Genomic DNA, 24,874 nt, shown 5'->3' on the forward strand with positions numbered 1-24,874 from the left:
CCATAAAGAGATGAATAGTTTCGAATACTGCAATGAAGTCAAAAACAAACATATATAGTCATGTTGTAGGCCTATTAGAAATTAATTAATTTTATTTTTGTTTGCTTGATTTAGTTTCTCATTCCTTTTAAAATGCTTTAGAATGACTTCAATTAGAAATAGATTTTGAGAATTCAAACATTAAAGATCATGGGGTGGTTGCATATCTCATGTAATGGTCAATTCTATATTTGTTTATTGATTGATTGATTGATTGATTGATTGATTGATTTGCATTGGATATACCAGTATCACAGGAAATATCTCACCTGAGCTTCTTTTTACAATGTTTGCAGCAGAAGCAGCTGTTGTGAAGCACCAGTTTATTGGCCACCATTTTCTCCATGGGGTAGACAGGTGTCAGGCAGGCGGAGCATATCTCCTTCTCAGGGGACTGAAACTATGACGATAGCAACAATGTGATGATGATTGTACCGTTATACCATATATTTACACAGTTTTTCACTAAATGCATAGATACTGTAGCTGTTCATAATTTGCTGTACCCAAAGTGGACTATGAGCATGTAATCAGAGTTATGTTGTTTTTAATTGACTTCGGCAATGTTGTGATGGTGTTGGCGATCGTTCCCAAAATGGTGCAAACAATGTCTGGACAGAAGAAAGTATGAGAAATATCCACACTTAGAGCAAAATAAGTTGCTCTGGACATGAGAGCGTCTACTAAATGACTAAAATGTAAATGTCAAATGTAAATATCATTATTTAATACAATATTTATTGATAATTTACACAACAGAAAATATATCAAACATATTGCAATTATTTGATAAAAGGACAAAACATTTGACTATAGTTACAGTTCAAAAAATCCATGAGACACAATTTAACACCAATACTGTCTATACAAATCTTTTAATAATTATTGTAACATCATTTGCAGCTAAGAAGAAATATTTATATGACATAATTAACTAAATGGGCCATACTGGATACATGTGGGTTACAATAATACATCAATTAAATTGTTTTTGCAAACCATGCTACATTAAATGTGTCATTTCAAAGTTTTCCAGGTTTTGGTTGACCAAATGTTACAAAAACCGTACCACCTTCTTTGGCGTTTTCTGAAAAGGGATGACCAGACCTTTGCATGATAGGGGATGTCACGACTTCATACCTGGTTGGATTGGTGACTACTCCAAACTTCTCAGAGTGCTTCGTGACAAACGTTGAAGTCTTTGACGAGACGAATGTGTTGCCGAAGCAGTCCATCTCCTCGTATTTCTCACTGACCGTCTTTGTGCCAATGATTCCGGCAGGAACAGTCTCAGGGACAGTTTGCACCTCCAAAATGCTGACCTTTCGTCTTGGACTAGCAGGACTGTAGAAGTGGTTTGGGGAATCAGAGGCAGATTGTTGACCCAGGTCACCATTGGCTCCATGGGAGCATGGGGAAGGACACCGCTCTGGTTTGGGCTTGAATGATGAGAACTGTGGCTGTGGTGACTTTGGCTGTTCTACAGGCTTCCTGGCAGCAGAGTGAATGGAGATGAATGATGGAGAGGATGGGGAGGTAGAGCTTTGTTTGATTTGGGGCTTGTCAAGTACCGGAGAGAGTGAGGCTGACTCTGATCTTTTTGACGATCCTGATACACCTTTCATTTTCCCCTCAGATGCCTCCCTAGCTGGTTCTGTTTTGGCCTTAGTGGCCTTGGTGGATGCGATACTGATTTTTCTTATGTTGTTGGTGGGTTGATGGCTTTGCTCGGTCTGCAAGGATTCGTTGAAGAGTCCTGATAAACCTGCGATATCAGCCTCAGATTTTAAATTGGATACAGAATACAAAGCCTTTCTGATCGCCTCCTCTATGTCAATAAGTTTTGCTAATGTCTGCTCTTTCAAATGCATTATATCTTTGCTTGCCTTTTCTAGGTCTCCGAATACAGTCTCTACCGAAGATCCACTTTCCATATCATTGCTCACTGACTCTATTTCAACTTTCTTTTCCCCTTTCGTGTGACTTTGCTTTGTATGTTTACAAGGCGTGACTATCCAAGCGGGTACATTCTCGAACAAGCTCTTTAATGAACTGACATCCACTTCCCTGGTCTCTCCCTCTATCTCTTGAACTTGAGACAGGATCGTCTTGAGTTCCTCTCGTTTCCTCAGATTCTCGAATATCTCCATCGCTGCCTTCACGTTCCCTCTCATAATGTCATCTTTGTGAACAGACAGCCTCTGACGTCGCTGGTCCTCGGTCTCTTTCTTTTCTTTCTTCTTCCTCAGAACTACTTTGTCCTCAGGTCTCTGGTGATGCTCCTCTTGGCAGCTCGTCACTGTTATGGATGCTCCTCCTGGCAGCTTGTCACTGTTATGTTGGCTCATTGAAAGTCTATCTGTCGTAGTTGGGGAGTAGGGTTCTTGGAGATCTGTATTGCAGCCCTGATTGTGAATATCTGTTCTCCCCTGCTGCACAGTAGAGGGGTTTATCTCCTGTTGCATGTTGGTGTTTTTGGTGACTTGTTTTTCTTGGCTGACCTTTTCCCGAATTACTTTGATTTTATTTGGCAGCACAGTGGCTGTGTCCACAACATTCTTCTCCTTCCCACTGAAGTTTTGGATTGCGACCTGAAAGTCTGTGTTTATTTCCTGTTGTACATTACCATCTTCTGTGTAGCTCTGCATGCACATTCGGATCCCTTTTGCTGCATTGATTTTCTGTATTACGTTTCTATCCATCTCATTTTCAGTGCCATTTGACATGGCCGAACGATGATCAACTGCCAATGTTGTTCCAATGTTTTTCTGTTCCCGCTTTTGCTTAAACTGAACTGACTTTTTGTACTCGGCTGGGATGTTATTGGTAGCACTGGCCTGAGGTGAGTTCTGCTTTGCTTTATTAATACATTTGGGTTGTGAGTCCTTTGTGGTTTGTTGTCTATTTGATGAAGGTTTCTGAGGCAGAGGAGGGGGAGATGGGTTCCCTGGATTCAGTTTTGGGGGAATGACTGGGCTTTGCTGGTTACCTTTAATTGGGCTAGGTGTTTTTGGAGGAGGAGTGGAATTCTCTGTTGCATCGCTGGGTGTTTGTTTTGAGCGTTGTGGTTTTGGTGGTAGAGCCGGCTTCTGGTATTGTGTTTTGTCATTTGCTTTGGGAGGAAGTGGAGGTGGCCTTAGGGCTTCAGTGGAGGGTGTTTTAGGGTTTTCATCAAGATTTGTAAAAGTGACAGTTGCTGAAGTCTGTGCTGCGCTGGCTGGCGGTTCGCCAAGGGTTACTGAAACCGAAGGAGACAATTCAGTGTCAGATGGAGACATAGATACTACAACACACTGCTTTTTCACAGTCTCTGCATCCCTTTTCTTTCTGCTCCCTGCGTAACCTGAGTTTCTGTACAGCATGGCAGCTTTATAGTCTCCTTTGGACACATTTATACTAGACTTTTCAAGATATTGCAGCGCCATCTGCATATTACCTCTTACAATTTCCTGTTTGTCTACTAGCGGTCTCTGCTCTGTCGCAGCACTGTGCAGAGACCTAATAGCAGCTTTTATATCTCCTCTCACCACTTCTGCTTCTGCCTCTTCTGTCCCTGTCCTCTCAATATCATCAAACCCTGAGTTTACATAAGGGTGGGTTTGTGTGCTGCCGGAGACCGCTGGCGGTGAATCCGCTGCGCTAACATGTATGACATCTGAACTCCTTGACACGTAGCCCTGTTGGCAAGCCTCAATTTTCTCCTGATCTCTTTCTGCGTCACTGACCTTTCGGAAAGTCGTTGTGATCCGCTGACCTCTGGAGGTTGACGAAGACGCAGACTGCCTCACTGTCGTCGAGCTCTGTCCTTGAGATGAGATGTTGACGTTGTATATTTTTCCCGGCACGATGATGTCACGCTCCACACATAGACTCTGGTTCTTTGCCAGCTCAAGGGACTGCTTCGCTGCCTTCACATCTCCCGATACAATTTCCTCTTTCTGTGTCTGGTTCCCCTCTGATTCCGGCCCCTGTGTTGCTAGATCCATGTCATAGATAGTTCCCGGGGTTATGATATCGCGCTCCAAGTGCATACTCTGTTGCTTTGCTCTTTCTAAAGACTGCAGAGTAGCTTTGATGTCACCGGCTACGATTTCCTCCTTTTCCATAGAGAGAGTCTGTTTTAAAGCAAGTTGTTGCTTAGCTGAGGAGATATCCCCACGTATGATCTCTTCTTTAGAAGTGCAGTTTTCAACACTGAGGTCAATGGAACCATCTGTAGAAAATACTCTTTTGGCATTCTTCACATCCCCTGGTAAGACGTCTGAAATGGTACGTTCCACTTGATCCTTCTGTTTCTGAAGATTTTTCTTCGCCTCCTTCACATCGCCTTGCACAATCTCAATCTGTTCCTTTGTCATGAGGTCAAGTTCATCCAATTCTGATTGCTGTGTTTGAAGACTCTTCAGTTTTTGGAGATCTCCTTTCTCGATGCAACTCTTGAATAAGTCCACATTTCCCTTTTCATTTTCATCTAGTCTACATGAAGCGGTTGTCCTCTGATTGTTAGCAGTAGCTAACAGGTTGCCTATAGTTGACTTCACATCTCCCCTTGTAATCTCTTGACTATCCATTTTAGTTTGACAGAGAAGTGAATAAACAGTCATCTCTACATGTCCTCCCTCAGATTCTTGCATGATGATCCCCTTCTTCATCAGCTTATCTTGAACAAGCAAGCTTTCGATGAGTTTCTGTACACTTTGATCTTTGTCTTGGTTCGTTGATGCTGGCTGGTTGACTGCGACTTCTAATACTGTTGTCTGAACTTTACCCTGTTCTACCTCTTTTAAGAGAGTAATCTGGGGCTTCAGGGTCGATCTGGACAATAACTGTAGCATGATGTTTCTGATGTTCCCTTCAACTATCTCCTCCTTCTGAATCTGTGCTCCCTCGGTTTTAATAAATTGGTATTTCACCATGTTGACGTTTGTGACCTCTTTTGCCTCTATTAAGATTCCACTTGAGTGGATGAATTCGAGCTGATGTAGACGAGACAGCGTGTCAATCACACTTTCAACTGTGACAATTTTGTCTAAGGGTGTGGTCTCGAACAGCCAGGTTGTGCTCTTCACGTCTGCTTTTGGGATCTCCTCCTCAATGACCTGTGCTGTATTCACATTGGATTCAGAATCCTTGATCTTGTCCAGTGTCTGGGATTCAAACAGCCACGTGCAGCGTTTCACCTCTCCTTTCTGGTTGTCTTCCCTGTGGACCATCTGGACAGGGCCCTGCTCCTCCGGCTCTCCCTTCAGCCTGTCGATGGGCTGGTTCTCAAAGAGCCATGTGGACGTCCTGACATCGCCTTGCTGAACGTCTGTCACACTAACCATCCTCACACACTTCTTACTGGCTGACTGGTCAGACTCGAAGAGCTGTTTGTTGAGCTTCACAGTTCGGTTTCCGAAGTCTTCCACAACCTTGACTGTGGGTTCCTCGTCTTCCTCCTTAGCTGTTAGGGAGTCCAGAGGCTGGGTCTCAAACTTCCACCTGGCTGACTTGACATCACCCTTTTTTACATCTTCCTGGGTGACAGCTCGGATCACGTAGATCTCCTTTTCCGCCTTGATGGCATCGAGGGGCTTCGTCTCGAACATCCACCGAGCTCCTCTCACATCACCACTCATCACTTCCTCCTTCTGGACTGTGGTAACCTCGTGGAACTGGCCTTCCTTGTCTCTAATGGCGTACAGTGGCTGGGACTCAAATAGCATGGTGCTGGACTTGACGTCGACGTTGCTCACTGGCTTTTCCACGGATTCCGACTTGTGTTCCAGAAACTGATCTTTATCATGTATCTTGTCCAGAGAGAATGTTTCGAAGATGAACTTCTTGTTATGGACGTCACCACCCTCGATGTCGTTGACACAATGCATGTCTGGGCCATTTTCCTCCTTGTCGTTTATCGTGTTGATGGGACGGTTCTCAAAAAGCCAGGTGCATTTACGCACGGATCCTTTCTGAATGCTTTCGTCTTCATCACACACTTTTATAGACTCTGAACCTATTTCATCTAAGGACTTGGACTCAAAGATCTCCTTGACCCTAGAGACATCACCAGACTGGACATGCAACTCGCTGACATATCTAACATCTTGCTCTGTGTCTGTGTCCTTCCTTATCCTATCTAAAGTCTCTGTCTCGAAAAGGTGCTTCACTGTTTTCACACCAACCTCAGCCTTGACACCATCCTGAATGGTACTGCATAATTTAAAACTTTGCTCCTCACTGTCTTTAATGCTATCCAGAGGCTGTGATTCAAAAAGCCAAGTGACAGACTTCACGTTGGTATTCTCAATCTCTTCTTCTTTATCTGGGATCTTTTCTGATTTGTCGTACAAGATGTCCACAGGCTGAGTCTCGAACAGCCACTTGCAGGTCTTGACATCACCTTTCCTAGGCTCCTTCTGTTGCTCTGTTGAATTATGCTGCTGCTCCGACTGGTTGAACTTGGAATGGATGCCATCAATGGTCTGTGTCTCAAAGAGCCACTTGGTCATCTTGACATCTCCTGACCTATCCTCCTGCCTGGTGATTCCTTTGATAACCTCAAGATTCTTCTTTCCCTCCTCAAACTGGTCAATGGGCTTGGTCTCGAACATCCACTTGTAATTTTGGACACTTCCTTTGATGGACTCCTCTCTGTTGACCGTTGTAACCTCGTGGAAATTCCCAGTGCAGTCTTTGATCGCATATAATGGTGTTGTCTCGAAGAGCGTTCTGTTTCCTTTCACATCTCCTGCCGTGATGTCGTTTTCTGTATTTCCGTTCAGCACTTCCTCCTGAGATTGGGTGATATTGCAAAGGGGAATTGTTTCGAAGAGATGCTTGTATGATTTAACGTCACCCTTCTCAATCTCATGATCTTTACTTGGGATTTCTGCTCCGACTAAGGTCTCTTTTCTAATGTTGTAGTTCTCGAACATGTGCTTTTTGCCTTTGACTTCTCCTTGTTCATCATTAGAGAGGATCACTTTCTTCAAATGCCCAACTTCATAGCATTCCTTCAATGTTTCCATGGGTTGTGTTTCGAACAGCCAGAGGGAGGATTTGACATCTCCTCCAAGTATCTCCTCCTTCTCCAGAGCTACTTCTGTGGAGTCTCCTTTCAGTGCTGCCAAGGGCTGGGTCTCAAACATCTTTAGTTTGTTCCCAACATCAGCGTCAGGCACAACTTCGACCACTGTCCCCTGAAACTGGTCTTCTATGCCCTCCTCTCGGATGGAGTTGAACGGCTGAGTCTCAAACATCCATCTCTTCCTGTCCACCCCTCCTTTTTGCCCTTCCTCCAGCGATATCCCCCGGATGATCTGCATCCCAGATGTCCCCTTGTTGATGATGTCCAGAGGCTTAGTTTCAAAGAGCCAGCGTGCCGTGCTAATGTTGCTGCTACAGATCTCCTCTCTGCAGATGGACTTAATCTTGTGGATGTTGCCGCTTGCGTCTCTGAGGGCGCAGCAAGGATCAGCCTGGAAGAGCTTCACTGTCTTCCTCACATCTCCTTTCTGCTCCTGGAGCTCTGACTTCAGCTTGAGGAAGCTCTGGTCCTCTACAGAGCTACAACGGCCTAAGGCGTCCAGTGGCTTGGATTCGAAGAGTAGCCGAGTTCCTCTCACGTCTCCAATCTGCATCGGTTCCTTGAGAACAGCCTCGACCAGCTCGCCCTCCTCTGGCTGGAGTTTGTTGAGTGTATCCATGGGCTGGGTCTCAAACAGCCAAGTCGATGTCCGGACATCCCCTCGGACAGAACTCTGCCTTTGGACAATCTGTTGGGTTCCGTCCACCATGCAGTGCTCGAACATGGAGGATGTTCCTCTGACATCACCGCCTTGAAGAGTCTCATCTTCCAGAAGCTTCTTGGTCATGTGGGGGTGGTCCCCGATGTTGTCCAGGGTCCAGTTCTCAAAGATCCACCTCATGGACTGGACCTCACCCTGGTACCCCGCATCAGCTGCAGTCTGGGCACCTCCGGATTGCATCGCCGCAACCAACTCATCATCGACTACATCATTGATGTTTTCCCTCAGGTCTGGGTGAATGTGTTTGAAGAGTCTTTTCAGCTCATTCTTCTGTCGCTGTTGGTAGAATGTCGAGAAGGTTTCCTTTGGTGGGGGCACGGGGATGAAGGCTTGGTTGGGGCCACCTAAGGCTGGGGACTCTTCATAGTTCTGAGGTCTGGGTGGGATAGGGGGAGGTGGAGGCAGAGGCAGGTCATCTTCCTCGTGACATGCTTCTGAAACTGTGTTTTTTGGGGATTTCTCAGCCATCTTGGAATGAAAAGAGAAAAGGGTCTTTGTGTTATTGTGAGTATTCAGTCGGTTAGAGAGTAGTATTAGTTAAGGTATGAGAAAATGTTAGGTAGCCATGCGTGTAGCAATTGAAGCCATACTTTACCTTTTTCTCTGTGCTTGTTCGATGTCTTTCACAGCAAACCATCTTCACTCAAGCTAAGGTTAGCCAAACTTCACGCCAGTTAGTAGAACAGTGCTAATGCCTATGTCTTAAAGTCACTGAGTAGTGTTTGACGCAAGGTATTTCTTTCAGTTTCTGTTATTGCCTTGTGTTTGCTTTTCATATCAATATTATCCATTTACCAAGTAGAAAACTGTCATGTTAAAATGTGGACAGATTTAAGTATATTACCGTATGTATTTGACCGAGTTCGGGTAATAATGATGATTTTTATTTTATTGAACTAGACAAGTCAGTTAAGAACAAATTCTTATTTTCAATGACGGCCTAGGAACAGTGGGTTAACTGCCTGTTCAGGGGCAGAACGACAGATTTGTATCTTGTCAGCTCAGAGGATTTGAACTTGCAACCTTCCGGTTACTAGTTCAACGCTCTAACCACTAGGCTACCCTGCCACCTCTACACTCTAACCACTAGGCTACCCTGCCGCCTCTACACTCTAACCACTAGGCTACCCTGCCGCCTCTACACTCTAACCACTAGGCTACCCTGCCACCTCTACACTCTAACCACTAGGCTACCCTGCCTCCTCTACACTCTAACCACTAGGCTACCCTGCCTCCTCTACAATCTAACCACTAGGCTACCCTGCCGCCTCTACACTCTAACCACTAGGCTACCCTGCCGCCTCTACACTCTAACCACTAGGCTACCCTGCCTCCTCTACAATCTAACCACTAGGCTACCCTGCCTCCTCTACACTCTAACCACTAGGCTACCCTGCCGCCTCTACAATCTAACCACTAGGCTACCCTGCCGCCTCTACACTCTAACCACTAGGCTACCCTGCCACCTCTACACTCTAACCACTAGGCTACCCTGCCTCCTCTACAATCTAACCACTAGGCTACCCTGCCTCCTCTACACTCTAACCACTAGGCTACCCTGCCACCTCTACACTCTAACCACTAGGCTACCCTGCCTCCTCTACACTCTAACCACTAGGCTACCCTGCCGCCTCTACACTCTAACCACTAGGCTACCCTGCCACCTCTACACTCTAACCACTAGGCTACCCTGCCGCCTCTACACTCTAACCACTAGGCTACCCTGCCTCCTCTACACTCTAACCACTAGGCTACCCTGCCGCCTCTACACTCTAACCACTAGGCTACCCTGCCGCCTCTACACTCTAACCACTAGGCTACCCTGCCGCCTCTACACTCTAACCACTAGGCTACCCTGCCGCCTCTACACTCTAACCACTAGGCTACCCTGCCTCCTCTACAATCTAACCACTAGGCTACCCTGCCGCCTCTACACTCTAACCACTAGGCTACCCTGCCGCCTCTACACTCTAACCACTAGGCTACCCTGCCACCCCTACACTCTAACCACTAGGCTACCCTGTCTCCTCTACACTCTAACCACTAGGCTACCCTGCCGCCCCATTGTTAATGTGACCACCGTCATCACCAGTGTTATGCAAAACCCATTGCCCATCAGCTCTTCAGTTGGATCTTTTTTTATATTGATTTCACAGCACTCACACATTGTGTTAGATTAACATATTATACCTTGCTGCCTGTAGTCCTCTTTCCTGAGGAACTGCTGGATTTCTGTTGAATGAAAACAAAGCAATTTACAATTCAGATAATCGTTTCGTTCAAATGTATGCTTGAGAAGTAATGCAACTCATTTTGAATCCTGACAATGATGGCTATTCCCCGGTCTGCCTGGCATTTGATCCCAGTGTGTGTGTGTGTGTGTGTGTGTGTATACTTTTGTGCATGTATGTCTGTCCGTCCCTGTGTCCGTCTTTGTGGTGTGTGGAGGAATGGGAGGAATGCCAGGCACTCACTGTGTGTGTGGAGCTTCCCGGGGATTCGGCAGCTGCTACTCTTGACAGGTATAGAGCTGATCTGTCTCTCACTGAGCTGGAGGTCCTCTCTCTGACTCGACCTTGTCTTGACGGGGTGTCTCTATAACTCAGCTTGAGACTCCTCTTGTCATCTACAACACAGACATATATAGATTGATTGATTAGAAATTGATTTCATGAAAGCTTCTGATGATGTTGAGCAATGTCATCTGGGTCTCATCTTGTATCCTAGCCTATACCGTATCTACAACTCCAGTAACATATACAATACGTGTTTGTTAGTCTATTATGAACTGGGTGGTTCGATCCATGAATGCTGATTGGCTGACAGCCATGGTATACCAGACCGTATACTCCACGTTGCGTTGTGCCTAAGAAACAGCCCTAAGCCGTGGTATATTGGCCATATACCACACCACCTAGGGCCTTGTTGCTTAAGAACAACTTTTAATTATTAAAAGACACACAATTGTAAAATTAGCACATGATTGAAAGGAATGACATGTCTGGTTGTTTAAAGGTTCAGTGCAGTCAAAAACGTGATTTTCCTGTGTTTTATATATATTTTGACACTTTGAGGTTGGAATAATAATGTGAAAATTATTATAAGTGTGGTTTGAGAGTGGTTTGAAAGAGTGGTTTGAAAAGACTGCCTGAAATTTCAGCCTGTTTTTGGTAGGATGGAGTTTGACCAATAAGAAAGAGAGTTCCAAACTTCTCTGCCAATCACAGCTAGTTTTCATTTTTTCCCCTCCCACTCAAGCACACTTACAGACAGTCCTAGCAAATTTCTCACTAGAGAAATTTATCTTTGCTAAGAAGCTATTTTTGTTTCTTTTTGACATTTTTTTTTTTAAACAATTTTTAACATTTAACATTTAAGTCATTTAGCAGACGCTCTTATCCAGAGCGACTTACAACAATCACATTAAGTTACTTAATTGTTACCCAGAAAGGATTCAATATTGAGATTAAAGACAAAAGGCTGTATTAGACCTTTTAATGTTTCATTTAATATAGTAGACACTTTTTTGTTGATTTACATACAGTACGGTAACAGTCAGTGTAAAAGTACAGTGACCAAACATAAGGACAGTGATATTTCTGTGCACCATGGTATGGTATGCACCGCACAGCATTAATAAACTGTGTCTCTGTTGTTGGCTATGCTGACGGTTGGCTGATAATGGAGTCTATATATATATATATATAGATATATATAGATATATATATAGCTGGGAGGTGTTGGTATGTGCGGCTATCCTATCTGTTTGCTATTGTTACGCTGTAGGAACTATTCCCTTTTAGACATGGGCCTTTATATGCCATTAGGACTGACTCTGTACAATAATCAACCTTTAGAACCAAAAAAATAAAAAATAATGTAACAGGCAGTAAAGTAATAACTTCATTATCAAGTGTCGCTGCATTATCTGTCGTTACAGATACAAACACATATCGTTGCTAAAATAATGGAATATATACACTTAGAAAACATGCCTTTAACATGAAATATTAGTCATTTCTGTTTAATGAATGGGTAGACCTAACCAACACCAGAGAAAGGACCTATACATTAGCAAAAACTAGTGTTCGATGGATGTTCTGGTCATCCTGGAATGACAAACAAAATGTCCTGCCTCAACACACAGCTACAACCTGCCACCAGTTGCCTTAGACACTCAACAAACGCCTTCCCGTTGGCTGACCATCACGACTTGGAGGAAGAAACTAAAAACAACAACAACTGCTAGCTCAGCTGGAGCGACCCCTGATTTTGTTTTAAGCACATTGTTGGTGTGACTCACCTCCATTACAGCCATCCAAACCTGACCAAAACACAACAGGTCAGAAGAATGCCTGAATGGAATACTAGATACTAGAACTAGAACGTTAGAATGCTTGTAATTCTATCTCGGTAGCCAGGTTTTCCCCATTTAAACACAAAGGGGTTGAGTGGTGTTTCACAGCTGTTTCACATCTATGTTTTAAAAAATATAAATTTTACCTTTATTGAACTAGGCAAGTCAGTTAAGAACAAATTCTTATTTTCAATGACAGCCTAGGAACAGTGGGTTAACTGCCTGTTCAGGGACAGACCAACAGATTTGTACCTTGTCAGCTCGGGGATTTGAACTTGCAACCTTCCGGTTACTAGTCCAACGCTCTAACCACAAGGCTACCCTGCCGAGTTGTGTGCCACAAGATGTCCTATTCACTAGAGGCACATATAACATATATTGAGGCAAACATCTACACTAGCATGTAATACAAAACCTCATCCCAATTTCGAAATAAACATTGACACAATAGCAGCCCCAACCACTGAACGCCACGAGCCCCAGTGTGTATAGGAGTATTTTCACACTGTTCTGTCAGTCCAAACAACAGTAGCTAAGCCCCTGCAGGCCTGCTTTTAAGGGGTCAGCAGTAGCCTGGGTCCTGCTGGATAGACCCCTCATCTGTAACTAATGTCCAGATTCGAACATACCTCTGTCCGTTTTCACGCAGTAAGCTCTTGCCGGACAAAAGGATGGGTCAGCTTACTGGCGTCACCCATAGCTGGGTGAGCAGATGGAATGAGACAACATAATGTCATGCGAGTTGTGACTGAGGTCATAACCCCAGAGATGTGCCTGGGTCTAAGCTGAACACTTAGTGGGAACATGCTATTGATGCTTATTGATCAGCTATTGATAAAGGTGTTGGTCACTATTGGTTATGTCCTTTGACCTATGCTCTATTGATAACTCACAGTTTAAATTGAACACTCCCTGGGAATATGGTAACAATTAACATGCTATTGATGCTTATTGGTCAGCTATTGATAAAGGTGTTGTTCACTATTGGTTATGTCCTCCCTCTATTGATAACTTACAGTTTAATTTGAACACTTCCTGGGAATATGGTAACAATTAACATGCTATTGATGCTTATTGATCAGCTATTGATAAAGATGTTGGTTATTGTTCACTCTATTGATAACTCACAGTTTAAATGTTCCTCAATTAACATGCTATTGATGCTTAATCAGCTATTGATAAAGGTGTTGTTCACAGTTATAATAACTCACAGTTTAAATTGAACACTTCCTGGGAATATGGAAACAATTAACATGCTATTGATGTTTATTAATCAAGTGTTATTAATAAGTTAAGTTGAAGATGAGAGGTAATTGGGGGTAAAACAGAAGAGGTATCTCTGTGGTCACTAGTTACCACAGCCACAAAGTCACAAACACCCACCTAATTCTGCCATTTCTCTTCTTAAAATTCAGATTTTTAACCTAACCTTAACCACACTTTTAACCTTACGGCTAAACCTAACCTTAAATTGTAGATTTCATGAATTTATACGACATAATCCATTTATGATTTTGTGGCTGTGGTAACTAGTGACAACTATTAATGTAATCAACGAGTGTTTCCTGATGATTTCCCTTTTGAAAGAGCAGAGCTGACTTTTGCCGCTGTACAGAGGAGGAAACTTAAAAAGCCAACTATGGACAAATCTCAACTGAAGTATTCTTTAATATGTTCGCTAGCTAGCTGTCTGGCAAAGCGCACATTTAGCCAAGCCAGCACGTCTTTGAGTTATTTCACACGGTCAGACACCTCCAAGGGGTCTGGCTCTTCCAGTCGAGCTATCCCCTTCTCTATCTGCACAGGAATGGAGAGAGAAGCTATTAGCAGATCAGAAATGTGGGGATTTTGCACCACTGACAGCTGTCCAAATGATGGCTAAATGCAGTAGGTATTAGTTCCCAACCAACCAGCTCAGCTGCTTTCGATTGTAGCTACAGATTCAGGTCTGAAAACTACTACCAGTTTACAAAATGGTTGTCTAGGAAAATTCCCCCCCCCCAAAAAAATGTCACCAGACTTTAAAAAACATGCTGATTTCTAAATGGAATCGATACCAACTGTCAGCTTAATTAAAACAGGGGGGGGGGATAAAATAAAATACATTGTGATGTCATTACTATTGCTCTTGCTCCACATCAACTCTATCACGACGCATTTAGGTTTCCAGAGAGGAGGTCTGTAATTGGTCAACCATGACCTCTGATCCTCCATTCTTGTCATGTCTAAGGCTTAGGGTCTGAGAGACGATAGCCACTCACTTGAGAAATTGCAAAGATGTCCCATGGGAAAAAACCTCTAAGACACTTGGTTCCATGACCTTGGGTGGCTGGCTGCATATAGCAGCCTTCTTAATATGACTCCCAAGTGTGTGCAGACACGCACACGTGCGCACGCGCACACACACACACACACACACACATTAGATATCAGTGTGTGACAAAGACAGGGTGGTCAAGGGGTAGGATTTGATCCATCAAACGGTGACTACAACCCATCAATTAAGATTAAGATTAAGATTAAGTTGTCACTTTTTCCCCCCTTTTTTATATAAATATTTGCTATTAAATGACAGGATATTTAGAATAATGAATTACACTAAACTCTGCAGACTTAACGTTGATGCAGACAACGTGGAATGGACCGGCAATGTATGTTTGGCTAAATTATTAATATTTTTGATGACAGATTAGTTATTTCCTTTGCTTCGAAAATCCTCATATCCCATATCCACATATCAAAATATTCCCATATCCCCATATCAAAATATTCCCATATCCCCATATCAAAATATCCCCATATCAAAATATTCCCATACCCACATATCAAAATATTCCCATACCCACATATCAAAATATTCCCATATTCCCATATCCCCATATGAAAATATCCCCATATCAAAATATTCCCATATCCACATATCAAAATATTCCCATATCCACATATAAAAATATTCCCATACCCACATATCAAAATATTCCCATATTCCCATATCCCCATATCAAAATATCCCCATATCAAAATATTCCCATACCCACATATCAAAATATTCCCATACCCACATATCAAAATATTCCCATATTCCCATATCCCCATATGAAAATATCCCCATATCAAAATATTCCCATATCCACATATCAAAATATTCCCATATCTCCATATCCCCATATCAAAATATTCCCATATCAAAATATCCCCATATCAAAATATTCCCATACCCACATATCAAAATATTCCCATATCCCCATATCAAAATATTCCCATATCCCCATATCAAAATATTCCCATATGAAAATATCCCCATATCAAAATATTCCCATATCCACATTTCAAAATATTCCCATATCCACATTTCAAAATATTCCCATATCCACATATAAAAATATTCCCATATTCCATATCAAAATATTCCCATATCCCCATATCAAAATATTCCCATATCCCCATATCAAAATATTCCCATATCCACATTTCAAAATATTCCCATATCCACATATAAAAATATTCCCATATTCCATATCAAAATATTCCCATATCCCCATATCAAAATATTCCCATATCCCCATATCAAAATATTCCCATATCCCCATATCAAAATATTCCCATATCCCCATATCAAAATATTCCCATATCTCCATATCTTCATCTCCCCATATCAAAATATTCCCATTTCCCGATTTCCCCATATCCCCAAATCCCAATCCTCATTTAACTCACTGTCATGTTTTATCAGGCTGAAACACCAGCTGTTGTCTTATTGGCATGGCACTACAAAGCCTCCTCGTCGACTGGAACAAAAACAATGTAATCTACAGCACCATTCATATAGATAAAAACTTGTTTAATTTAAAATAAACACTTCTGTAAGTGAATCCATAATTACTTACAAACAATACAGCAAGTGTAGTTGTTATTCTCCCACTGTGGTTGTCTCTCTGAATACAGATCAAACCGCTGCTTGTCGGCTGATACAGGTCCTGTGATGGCTCTAGGATAGTTTGTGTTTCTCTGTAGTGTTTAGCCTTTTTGACTGTGGCTGTTCCCCTCTCTCTCTCTCTCTCTCTCTCTCTCTTCCTCTGTGGCTCTCTGTCTGCCTGTCGTGTCACTGTGCCTCTCTTCCGTCTCTAGTCCTGTGGCTCTAGTGACAGCTGATTTTTATCAGGGCTGCCCCCCCCCCCCCCACGCTGGGAACGTTGGATCTATTTTGGGAGGGTGGGTGGCGGTGTGTAGGGGCAGTCTGTTAGTCACTGAGAGACTGGACTAGAGCACCCCCTCCTCACACTGTCACCCCTCATCCTCACCCCTTCTCTCCCCCTCCTCCCATTGCCATAGCTAACCCACACCCTTCCTCCCATCGCCGTAGAGTTACCGTCACCTCACCCCCCTCCTCTCATTGCCATAAAGATACTGTCACCCACTCCTCACTCCCTCCTCCCATTCTCATAGCTAACACCCCCCCCCATCCCATTCCCAAAGCTACCCCCATCATCAGGCATTGCATGGAGAAGGATCTGCAGTTCCAGTGATGCTATCAGGTGCTCGGTGGGCGCTGGGCAAGACAATACAAAAATAAAACAGTCAACTGCTGTGCCACTACTGTGCAACTGCTATTTTGGTCAAGTGGCACACTGATAATGTAGACTGAAATACGATTAGCTCTCAGGGGCTGATAATGTAGACTGAAATACGATTAGCTCTCAGGGGCTGATAATGTAGACTGAAATACGATTAGCTCTCAGGGGCTGATAATGTAGACTGAAATATGATGAGCTCTCAGGGGCTGATAATGTAGACTGAAACATGATTATCTCTCAGGGGCTTTATTGCTGTATTTGCTCATAAAAACTAAAAGAGGAGATTATGAAGAGTAGAGAATCTGAGGTGATTCATATGCTTGAGGAATGGATATATCTTTATCAGAGAAAGTATTGTCTGAGTATTGGTATCCTAACATGATCCTGACATTTTGTAGGGGTGATGTTATGTTGCCCAAGATGACTTGGGACCCCACATCTACTTTGTTTTCTTTTGTCTCCAGTATAGTGGCTGATTATGGGGGTAGCTATGGGAATGGGATGGGATGGGGGGGGGGTGTTAGCTATGGCAATGGGAGGAGGGGGTGAGGAGGGGGTGAGGATGATGGGTGACAGTCTGAGGAGGCGGTGCCCTAGTGACTCTCAGTGACTAACAGAGAGGGTTGACTCATTCCTAGATTTTGAGGATCTCTGAGGATCTTCCTGTCAATCACATTCCTGTCAGATTTTCTGTCACAGGATGATCCCGGACACATCACCGGGTCACAGAGTCATAGACGATATCCTGGAAATATGTCACCTCTAAGGAGGTTCGCGACCCTACCGGCTGTGTCACGGTCATACCAGCAAACACTGCGACACCCCCTGTTTTGAGCATGTGTGCGAAGCTACATAGTTATGTGTCTACAAATCCACATCTTACTCTGTATATAGCTTCGTAGAGCTTCCAGTGCCCAGGCACACCTTGGGTTCAAACACTACTTGAAATCTTTTCAAATACCTTATGTGTTCTTGATTGAGTTAGCCTGCTTTAATCAACCAATAGAATAGTCCCAGAACTGCAAACCCCGCCTATCTGGCACTACAGGCAGGTTAAAGTAAATCTCTCAAAGTCTTTGAACGATTACGAATAGTGTTTGAACCCTGGTGTGGGTCCAGGAACCATGGGGCTGTTGTTTACCTAATGGGGGTTCTGTTTGCTGGAGGCATTCTGAGGCTGTGACACGTTGGGATTCCAGAGAGATATTTATAACATGGCCACCATGCTGTGGCCCTGGCATTCTGACTCGGTGGCAACTTAAGACTGCTTCACTCACTCAATGACTGGTGCGTGTGTGCGTGTGTGTGCGTGTGTGTGCGTGTGTGTGCGTGTGTGTGCGTGTGTGTGCGTGTGTGTGTGTGTGTGTGTGTGTGGTTGTGTGGTTGTGTGGTTGTGTGTGTGTATGTGCGTGCGTGTGGGTGTGTGTGTGTGTGCGTGCGTGCGGTTGTGTGTGTGTATGTGTGTGTGCGTGCGTGCGTGTGTGCGGTTGTGTGTGTGTATGTGTGTGTGCGTGCGTGCGGTTGTGTGTGTGTATGTGTGTGTGCGTGCGTGCGTGCGTGTGTGCAGTTGTGTGTGTGCGTTTGTGTGTGTGGGTGTGCGTGCGTGCGTGTGGTTGTGTGTGTGTGTGTGTGTGTGTGTGCGTGCGTGCAGTTGTGTGTGTGTGCGGTTGTGTGTTTGTGTGTGGTTGTGTGTGTGTGTGTGCGTGCTTGCAGTTGTGTGTGTGTGTGTGTGTGTGCGGTTGTGTGTGTGCGTTTGTGTGCGGTTGTGTGCGTGTGTGTGTGTGTGTGTGTGTGGCTTTGTGTGTGTGTATGTGTGTGTGTCTGTGTGCGTTTGTGTGTGTGTATGTGTGCGTGTGGTTGTGTGTGTGTATGTGTGTGTTTGTGTGTGTCTGTGTGCGGTTGTGTGTGTGTATGTGTGTGCATGTGTGTGTGTGCGTGCGTGTGGTTGTGTGTGTGTGTGTGCGTGCGTGTGGTTGTGTGTGTGTGTGTGTGTGTGCGTGCGTCTGTGTGCGGTTGTGCGTGCGGGTCAGTGCCTTTGGATGCCCTCCCCACCAGACCAATGGACATTCTGTCAGTATCAGTCACTCTTTATGAGATTTACCATTATATGTGCAGTAAAACGGGACCTCTGGATTGTTAACTTACACAAGCACCAATATTGACGTCAGTGTTGCACATATAGCGGGAATCATCAGGGGGGGGACAAGGGTTTGATTCCAAGCTGTTTTTAATAGTCATTCAGTCACAAGGCACCTAGGCAGTGAACAGTTCCCCCAGGGAAGGAGATTACCTCATTTTGGCGGGGTTCCTCCTCCGTCATACCTAGCCAATTGCATGTCATGCTGACTGTTATCATGACCCCAGTAATGTATTAGCGTGCTTACTACTCACCCCTCTGTCTGTCATTGCCAGTATTACTACTGACTGTAGTAATGTGTGTGTGTGTGTCTCACTGACGTACCCCCCCCCCCCCCCCCCACAGCCCCCAGAAGGTGAGGGGGCCCACGAGCTCTATCCTCTCAAAAATAGACAGTGTCATAAGCCATGATTTTATCATTACAGGAATTGTAATAATCAAAACTGAAAATCTTTCTCTCAGCCTCATGTGTAGAATAGCATTAGATTAGCTACTTAAACTACACATTTTTCACATCTGTCCCAAGGCAAAGTGTGTGTGTGTGTGTGTGTGTGTGTGTGTGTGTGTGTGTGTGTGTGTGTGTGTGTGTGTGTGTGTGTGTGTGTGTGTGTGTGTGTGTGTGTGTGTGTGTGTGTGTGTGTGTGTGTGTGTGTGTGTGTGTGGTCCTACTACTCACCCAGTGTTGTAATTCTGGAACCCCTGACGGAGGACTCTGGGACACCACTCATGGTCTTCCTCCTCTCGCCCTGAACAGCACGCTGGGAAAAAAAAAACATTAACATTGAGACTAAGAAAAGGAGAATTTACTTTATTCAGATACATTTTTTTCAAGAGATAGTATTTATGATATAAATAGTTGAATTTACACTAATCACACACCTGAGTGCTGTCCTTCCTCCCATGAGTCTCTTGAGTGCTGTAACCCCTCCTAGCCCCCAGAGGGCGATCTTTCTCCATCTCACTTGACTGAATCCCTGCCACCATCCTGCTGGCTGGAGAGGCTATATTCAGCCTGGTGGAACTGTAGAAGTCCTCTTGCAGGGTGGCCTTGGACTCGAACAGGGCTCGCAGGGCGCTGGTCCCCTCCGGAGCTCGGTCCCGCTGGGGAAGATGGTCCATGGAGCGACTCCGAGACAGCAGGAAAGAACCAGAGTCAGTACCCAGACGGTCTACCTGGTCCCCCCGGCTCTCTAACCTCCTCCAAGGAGAAACAAGGCCCACTAACATCTCTTCTCTGGGGAAACTGAATGACAGGGACGCCTGGGAGAGAGGTGGTTATACCATTGATCAGTAATTAATCAAATCCAAGAAAACTTTATCGAAAGTTAATTTATTGAAAAGGAAAACGGCACAACCATCACTCACCATTTAAAAACATTTTTATTTTTAAAAATGTTGAAATCTCAACTCACATTACAAACCTTTATCTTTTCTTCATTGGATTCAGAAGTGCTTAGTTCCACACAGCTCTGGTAACTAGGGAGAAAGAAACAGTGTAACATATATTTGTAAGGTCATGAGTTTTTCCTACTCGGGTCAAATGGTCTGGCCTCAAAACACCAACAGTATTGAATCCCGGTAACTTGCATGACTCAAGACCCTGTTAGCTCACTGAGCTAAAGTTTGGTGTTCAGGGCTCAGGCAAACATAGTTCACCAAGCCGGGTCTGTTCCATCAACTTGGTTCAAGGTATATGTCATCACATATACACCTGTGTTACAACATATAATATGATATATGAACTCATTAGATCTGTCAGTGTGAGTATGTTGTCGTTCATGAGTAAAACTTTAAACTTACTGTTGTACGAGCTGAGAGACAGACTTCTTGTTATCCCAGAGAGAGGACTTTGATGTTTCCCATGACCTTTCCTTAACCCCAAATCCAGACAGGCTCCTCAGTGATTGGCTCTTCCTCAGGGTGTTCATCGTCTCCATGGCGATACCTTAGGCAACCTCCGCATCTGATTGGACTGGCAGTAAAGTCAGGTGGCGTCAAAAGACGGAGTTCTTGGTTTGAATATTTCCACTGGCGTAAACACATGAATATGAACATCTGTGAGTTACATTATAACAAAGAAACACACAGGAAAAGTTATTGGCTCCTCCTCGGGCTAAATTACTAAAATGAAAGTGTATTTCTTGACCAGAAATATATTAAAGCTGAGAATAAGCCCATAGTTCCACTAAAAGTAGAGGGAGAAAATACTGTTACACTAGGGGGGTGTGATTTCACAGCCTGTCACACACTGTCTGTCATCTGATCCTGTTAATGTTTAATGGTCCTCGGTCCTTTGACAGAACAGTTACAGGCTACCACCACTGACTACACCTGTTTACCACTGACTATGTTTACCACTGACTATGTTTACCACTGACTACACCTGTTTACCACTGGGGCACCTGTACACCACATACTAAAGGGTAACACAGGTATACTGTTAATATCCTGGTACATCATCTAACAGTAGAGGGAGAAGGTACTGTTACACTAGGGGGGTGTGATTTCACAGCCTGTCACACACTGTCTGTCATCTGATCCTGTTAATGTTTAATGGTCCTCGGTGCTTTGACAGAACAGCTACAGGCTACCACCACTGACTACACCTGTTTACCACTGACTACACCTGTTTACCACTGACTACACCTGTATACCACTGACTACACCTGTATACCACTGACTACACCTGTTTACCACTGACTACACCTGTTTACCACTGACTACACCTGTATACCACTGACTACACCTGTTTACCACTGACTACACCTGTTTACCACAGACTACACCTGTTTAACCACTGACTACACCTGTATACCACTGACTACACCTGTATACCACTGACTACACCTGTTTACCACTGACTACACCTGTATACCACTGGGACACCTGTTTACCACTGACTACACCTGTTTACCACTGGGACACCTGTTTACCACTGACTACACCTGTATACCACTGACTACACCTGTATACCACTGACTACACCTGTTTACCACTGACTACACCTGTTTACCACTGACTACACCTGTTTACCACTGACTACACCTGTTTACCACTGACTACACCTGTTTACCACTGACTACACCTGTTTACCACTGACTACACCTGTTTACCACTGACTACACCTGTTTACCACTGACTACACCTGTATACCACTGACTACACCTGTTTACCACTGACTACACCTGTTTACCACTGACTACACCTGTTTACCACTGACTACACCTGTTTACCACTGACTACACCTGTTTACCACTGACTACACCTGTTTACCACTGACTACACCTGTATACCACTACACCTGTTTACCACGTACCACTGACTACACCTGTTTACCACTGACTACACCTGTTTACCACTGACTACACCTGTTTACCACTGACTACACCTGTTTACCACTGACTACACCTGTTTACCACTGACTACACCTGTTTACCACCGACTACACCTGTTTACCATTGACTACACCTGTATACCACTGACTGCACCTGTTTACAACTGACTACACCTGTTTACCACTGACTACACCTGTTTACCACTGACTACACCTGTTTACCACTGACTACACCTGTTTACACCGACTACACCTGTTTACCATTGACTACACCTGTATACCACTGACTACACCTGTTTACCACTGACTACACCTGTTTACCACTGACTACACCTGTATACCACTGACTACACCTGTATACCACTGACTATGTTTACCACTGACTACACCTGTTTACCACTGACTACACCTGTTTACCACTGACTACACCTGTTTACCACTGACTACACCTGTTTAACAATGATTACACCTGTTTACCACTGACTACACCTGTATACCACTGACTACACCTGTTTACCACCGACTACACCTGTTTACCATTGACTACACCTGTATACCACTGGAACACCTGTATACCACCGACTGCACCTGTTTACCACTGACTACACCTGTTTACCACTGACTACACCTGTTTACCACTGACTACACCTGTTTACCACTGACTACACCTGTTTACCACTGACTACACCTGTTTACCACTGACTACACCTGTTTACCACTGACTACACCTGTTTACCACTGACTACACCTGTTTACCACTGACTACACCTCTATACCACTGACTATGTTTACCACTGACTACACCTGTTTACCACCGACTACACCTGTTTACCATTGACTACACCTGTTTACCACTGACTACACCTGTTTAACAATGATTACACCTGTTTACCACTGACTACACCTGTTTAACAATGATTACACCTGTTTACCACTGACTACACCTGTTTAACAATGATTACACCTGTTTACCACTGACTACACCTGTTTACCACTGACTACACCTGTATACCACTGACTACACCTGTATACCACTGACTACACCTATTTACCACTGACTACACCTGTTTACCACTGACTACACCTGTTTACCACTGGGGCACCTCTACACCACATACTAAAGGGTAACACAGGTATACTGTTAATATCCTGGTACATCATCTAACAGTAGAGGGAGAAGGTACTGTTACACTAGGGGGGTGTGATTTCACAGCCTGTCACACACTGTCTGTCATCTGATCCTGTTAATGTTTAATGGTCCTCGGTCCTTTGACAGAACAGTTACAGGCTACCACCACTGACTACACCTGTTTACTACTGACTACACCTGTTTACCACTGACTACACCTGTTTACCACTGACTACACCTGTTTACCACTGACTACACCTGTTACCACTGCTACACCTGTTTACCACTGACTACACCTGTTTACTACTGACTACACCTGTTTACCACTGACTACACCTGTTTACCACTGACTACACCTGTTTACCACTGACTACACCTGTTTACCACTGACTACACCTGTTTACCACTGACTACACCTGTTTACCACTGTGTTTACCACTGACTACACCTGTTTACCACTGACTACACCTGTTTACCACTGACTACACCTGTTTACCACTGACTACTGTTTACACCTACACCTGTTTACCACTGACTACACCTGTTTACCACTGACTACACCTGTTTACCACTGACTACACCTGTTTACCACTGACACTACTACACCTGTTTACCACTGACTACACCTGTATACCACTGACTACACCTGTTTACCACTGACTACACCTGTTTACCATACCACTGACTACACCTGTTTACCACTGACTACACTGACTACACCTGTTTACCACTGACTACACCTGTTTACCACTGACTATGTTTACCACTGACTACACCTGTTTACCACTGACTACACCTGTTTACCACTGACTACACCTGTTTACCACTGACTACACCTGTTTACCACTGACTACACCTGTTTACCACTGACTACACCTGTTTACTACTGACTACACCTGTTTACCACTGACTACACCTGTATACCACTGGAACACCTGTTTACCACTGACTACACCTGTTTACCAATGACTACACCTGTATACCACTGGAACACCTGTACACCACATGATAAAGGGTTACAGATATACTGTTTATATCCTGGTACATCATCTTCTACTTTTTACAATTGTTGAAGTCCTTTACAATGCAATCCAACATTTGCATATTGTATTTAAGAGTTACCAATGAAAGTAGCAAAAGCTTACACATACTCCATCCCTACACTTGTCTGTGACTCAATCTGAGTTAGTAAGATCCTACCGAAATCAGATAAACATGAAGGTATCATTCACATTTCAGTCGTTGAGCAGACGCTCTTATCCCAAGCGACTTACAGTAGTAGTGAGTGCAGACATTTTCATATGGGTCCCCTGTGGGAATCGAACCCACAACCCCATGCTCTACCAACTGAGCGACACGGGACTAGCATTAACAATTAACCGTTTCGTTTATCCAGAGATATATTCATTAATATCCTTACCTGAGTGGGGATGTCTTCTGTGCATTCCGGTCTGTGCTGTTCAGTCCAGTGCTGTTTTTGGATGCATCTGTCACTCACAAGACACAGCAAT

The 24,874-nt window shown here is 44.1% G+C and overlaps 2 protein-coding genes across 3 annotated transcripts; both read right to left on the reverse strand.

The window, feature by feature from the left end:
* Window positions 1-445: 445 nt before the first annotated feature.
* LOC135509203 (xin actin-binding repeat-containing protein 1-like) lies at window positions 446-2,765 on the reverse strand. Its single transcript, XM_064929663.1, has one exon. The coding sequence runs from the start codon at window positions 2,763-2,765 to the stop codon at window positions 1,062-1,064; it is 1,704 nt and encodes a 567-aa protein (XP_064785735.1). The 3' UTR covers window positions 446-1,061.
* A 424-nt stretch (window positions 2,766-3,189) lies between these two features.
* Window positions 3,190-24,874, reverse strand: xirp1 (xin actin binding repeat containing 1). 2 transcript variants are annotated; one of them, XM_064929650.1, is made up of 9 exons: window positions 24,784-24,874; window positions 20,701-20,928; window positions 20,322-20,376; window positions 19,780-20,160; window positions 19,577-19,658; window positions 10,307-10,458; window positions 10,023-10,064; window positions 3,765-8,300; window positions 3,190-3,277 (listed from the first exon to the last, which is right to left on the reverse strand). In XM_064929650.1, exons 2-9 carry the CDS (start codon window positions 20,835-20,837, stop codon window positions 3,275-3,277), a joined length of 5,388 nt encoding a protein of 1,795 aa, XP_064785722.1. In that variant the 5' UTR covers window positions 20,838-20,928; window positions 24,784-24,874; the 3' UTR covers window positions 3,190-3,274. The 2 variants fall into 2 exon arrangements, with proteins under 2 accessions (XP_064785722.1, XP_064785714.1); XM_064929642.1 differs by having other exon boundaries at window positions 20,313-20,376.

This window comes from Oncorhynchus masou, chromosome 3 (genome assembly GCF_036934945.1).
Source record: "Oncorhynchus masou masou isolate Uvic2021 chromosome 3, UVic_Omas_1.1, whole genome shotgun sequence".
In the NCBI taxonomy this organism is placed as follows: domain Eukaryota; kingdom Metazoa; phylum Chordata; class Actinopteri; order Salmoniformes; family Salmonidae; genus Oncorhynchus; species Oncorhynchus masou.

Coding starts and splice junctions, on each gene's coding strand:
- LOC135509203 (XM_064929663.1), bottom strand. CDS start 2,765: ATGTCAAATGGCACTGAAAATGAGATGGATAGAAACGTAATACAGAAA.
- xirp1 (XM_064929642.1), bottom strand. CDS start 20,837: ATGGAGACGATGAACACCCTGAGGAAGAGCCAATCACTGAGGAGCCTG. Junction 20,161..20,312: donor AAAAGATAAAGGTTTGTAAT/GTGAGTTGAGAT, acceptor CCTCTCTCCCAG/GCGTCCCTGTCATTCAGTTT. Junction 19,659..19,779: donor GGAGGAAGGACAGCACTCAG/GTGTGTGATTAG, acceptor TTTTTTTCCCAG/CGTGCTGTTCAGGGCGAGAG.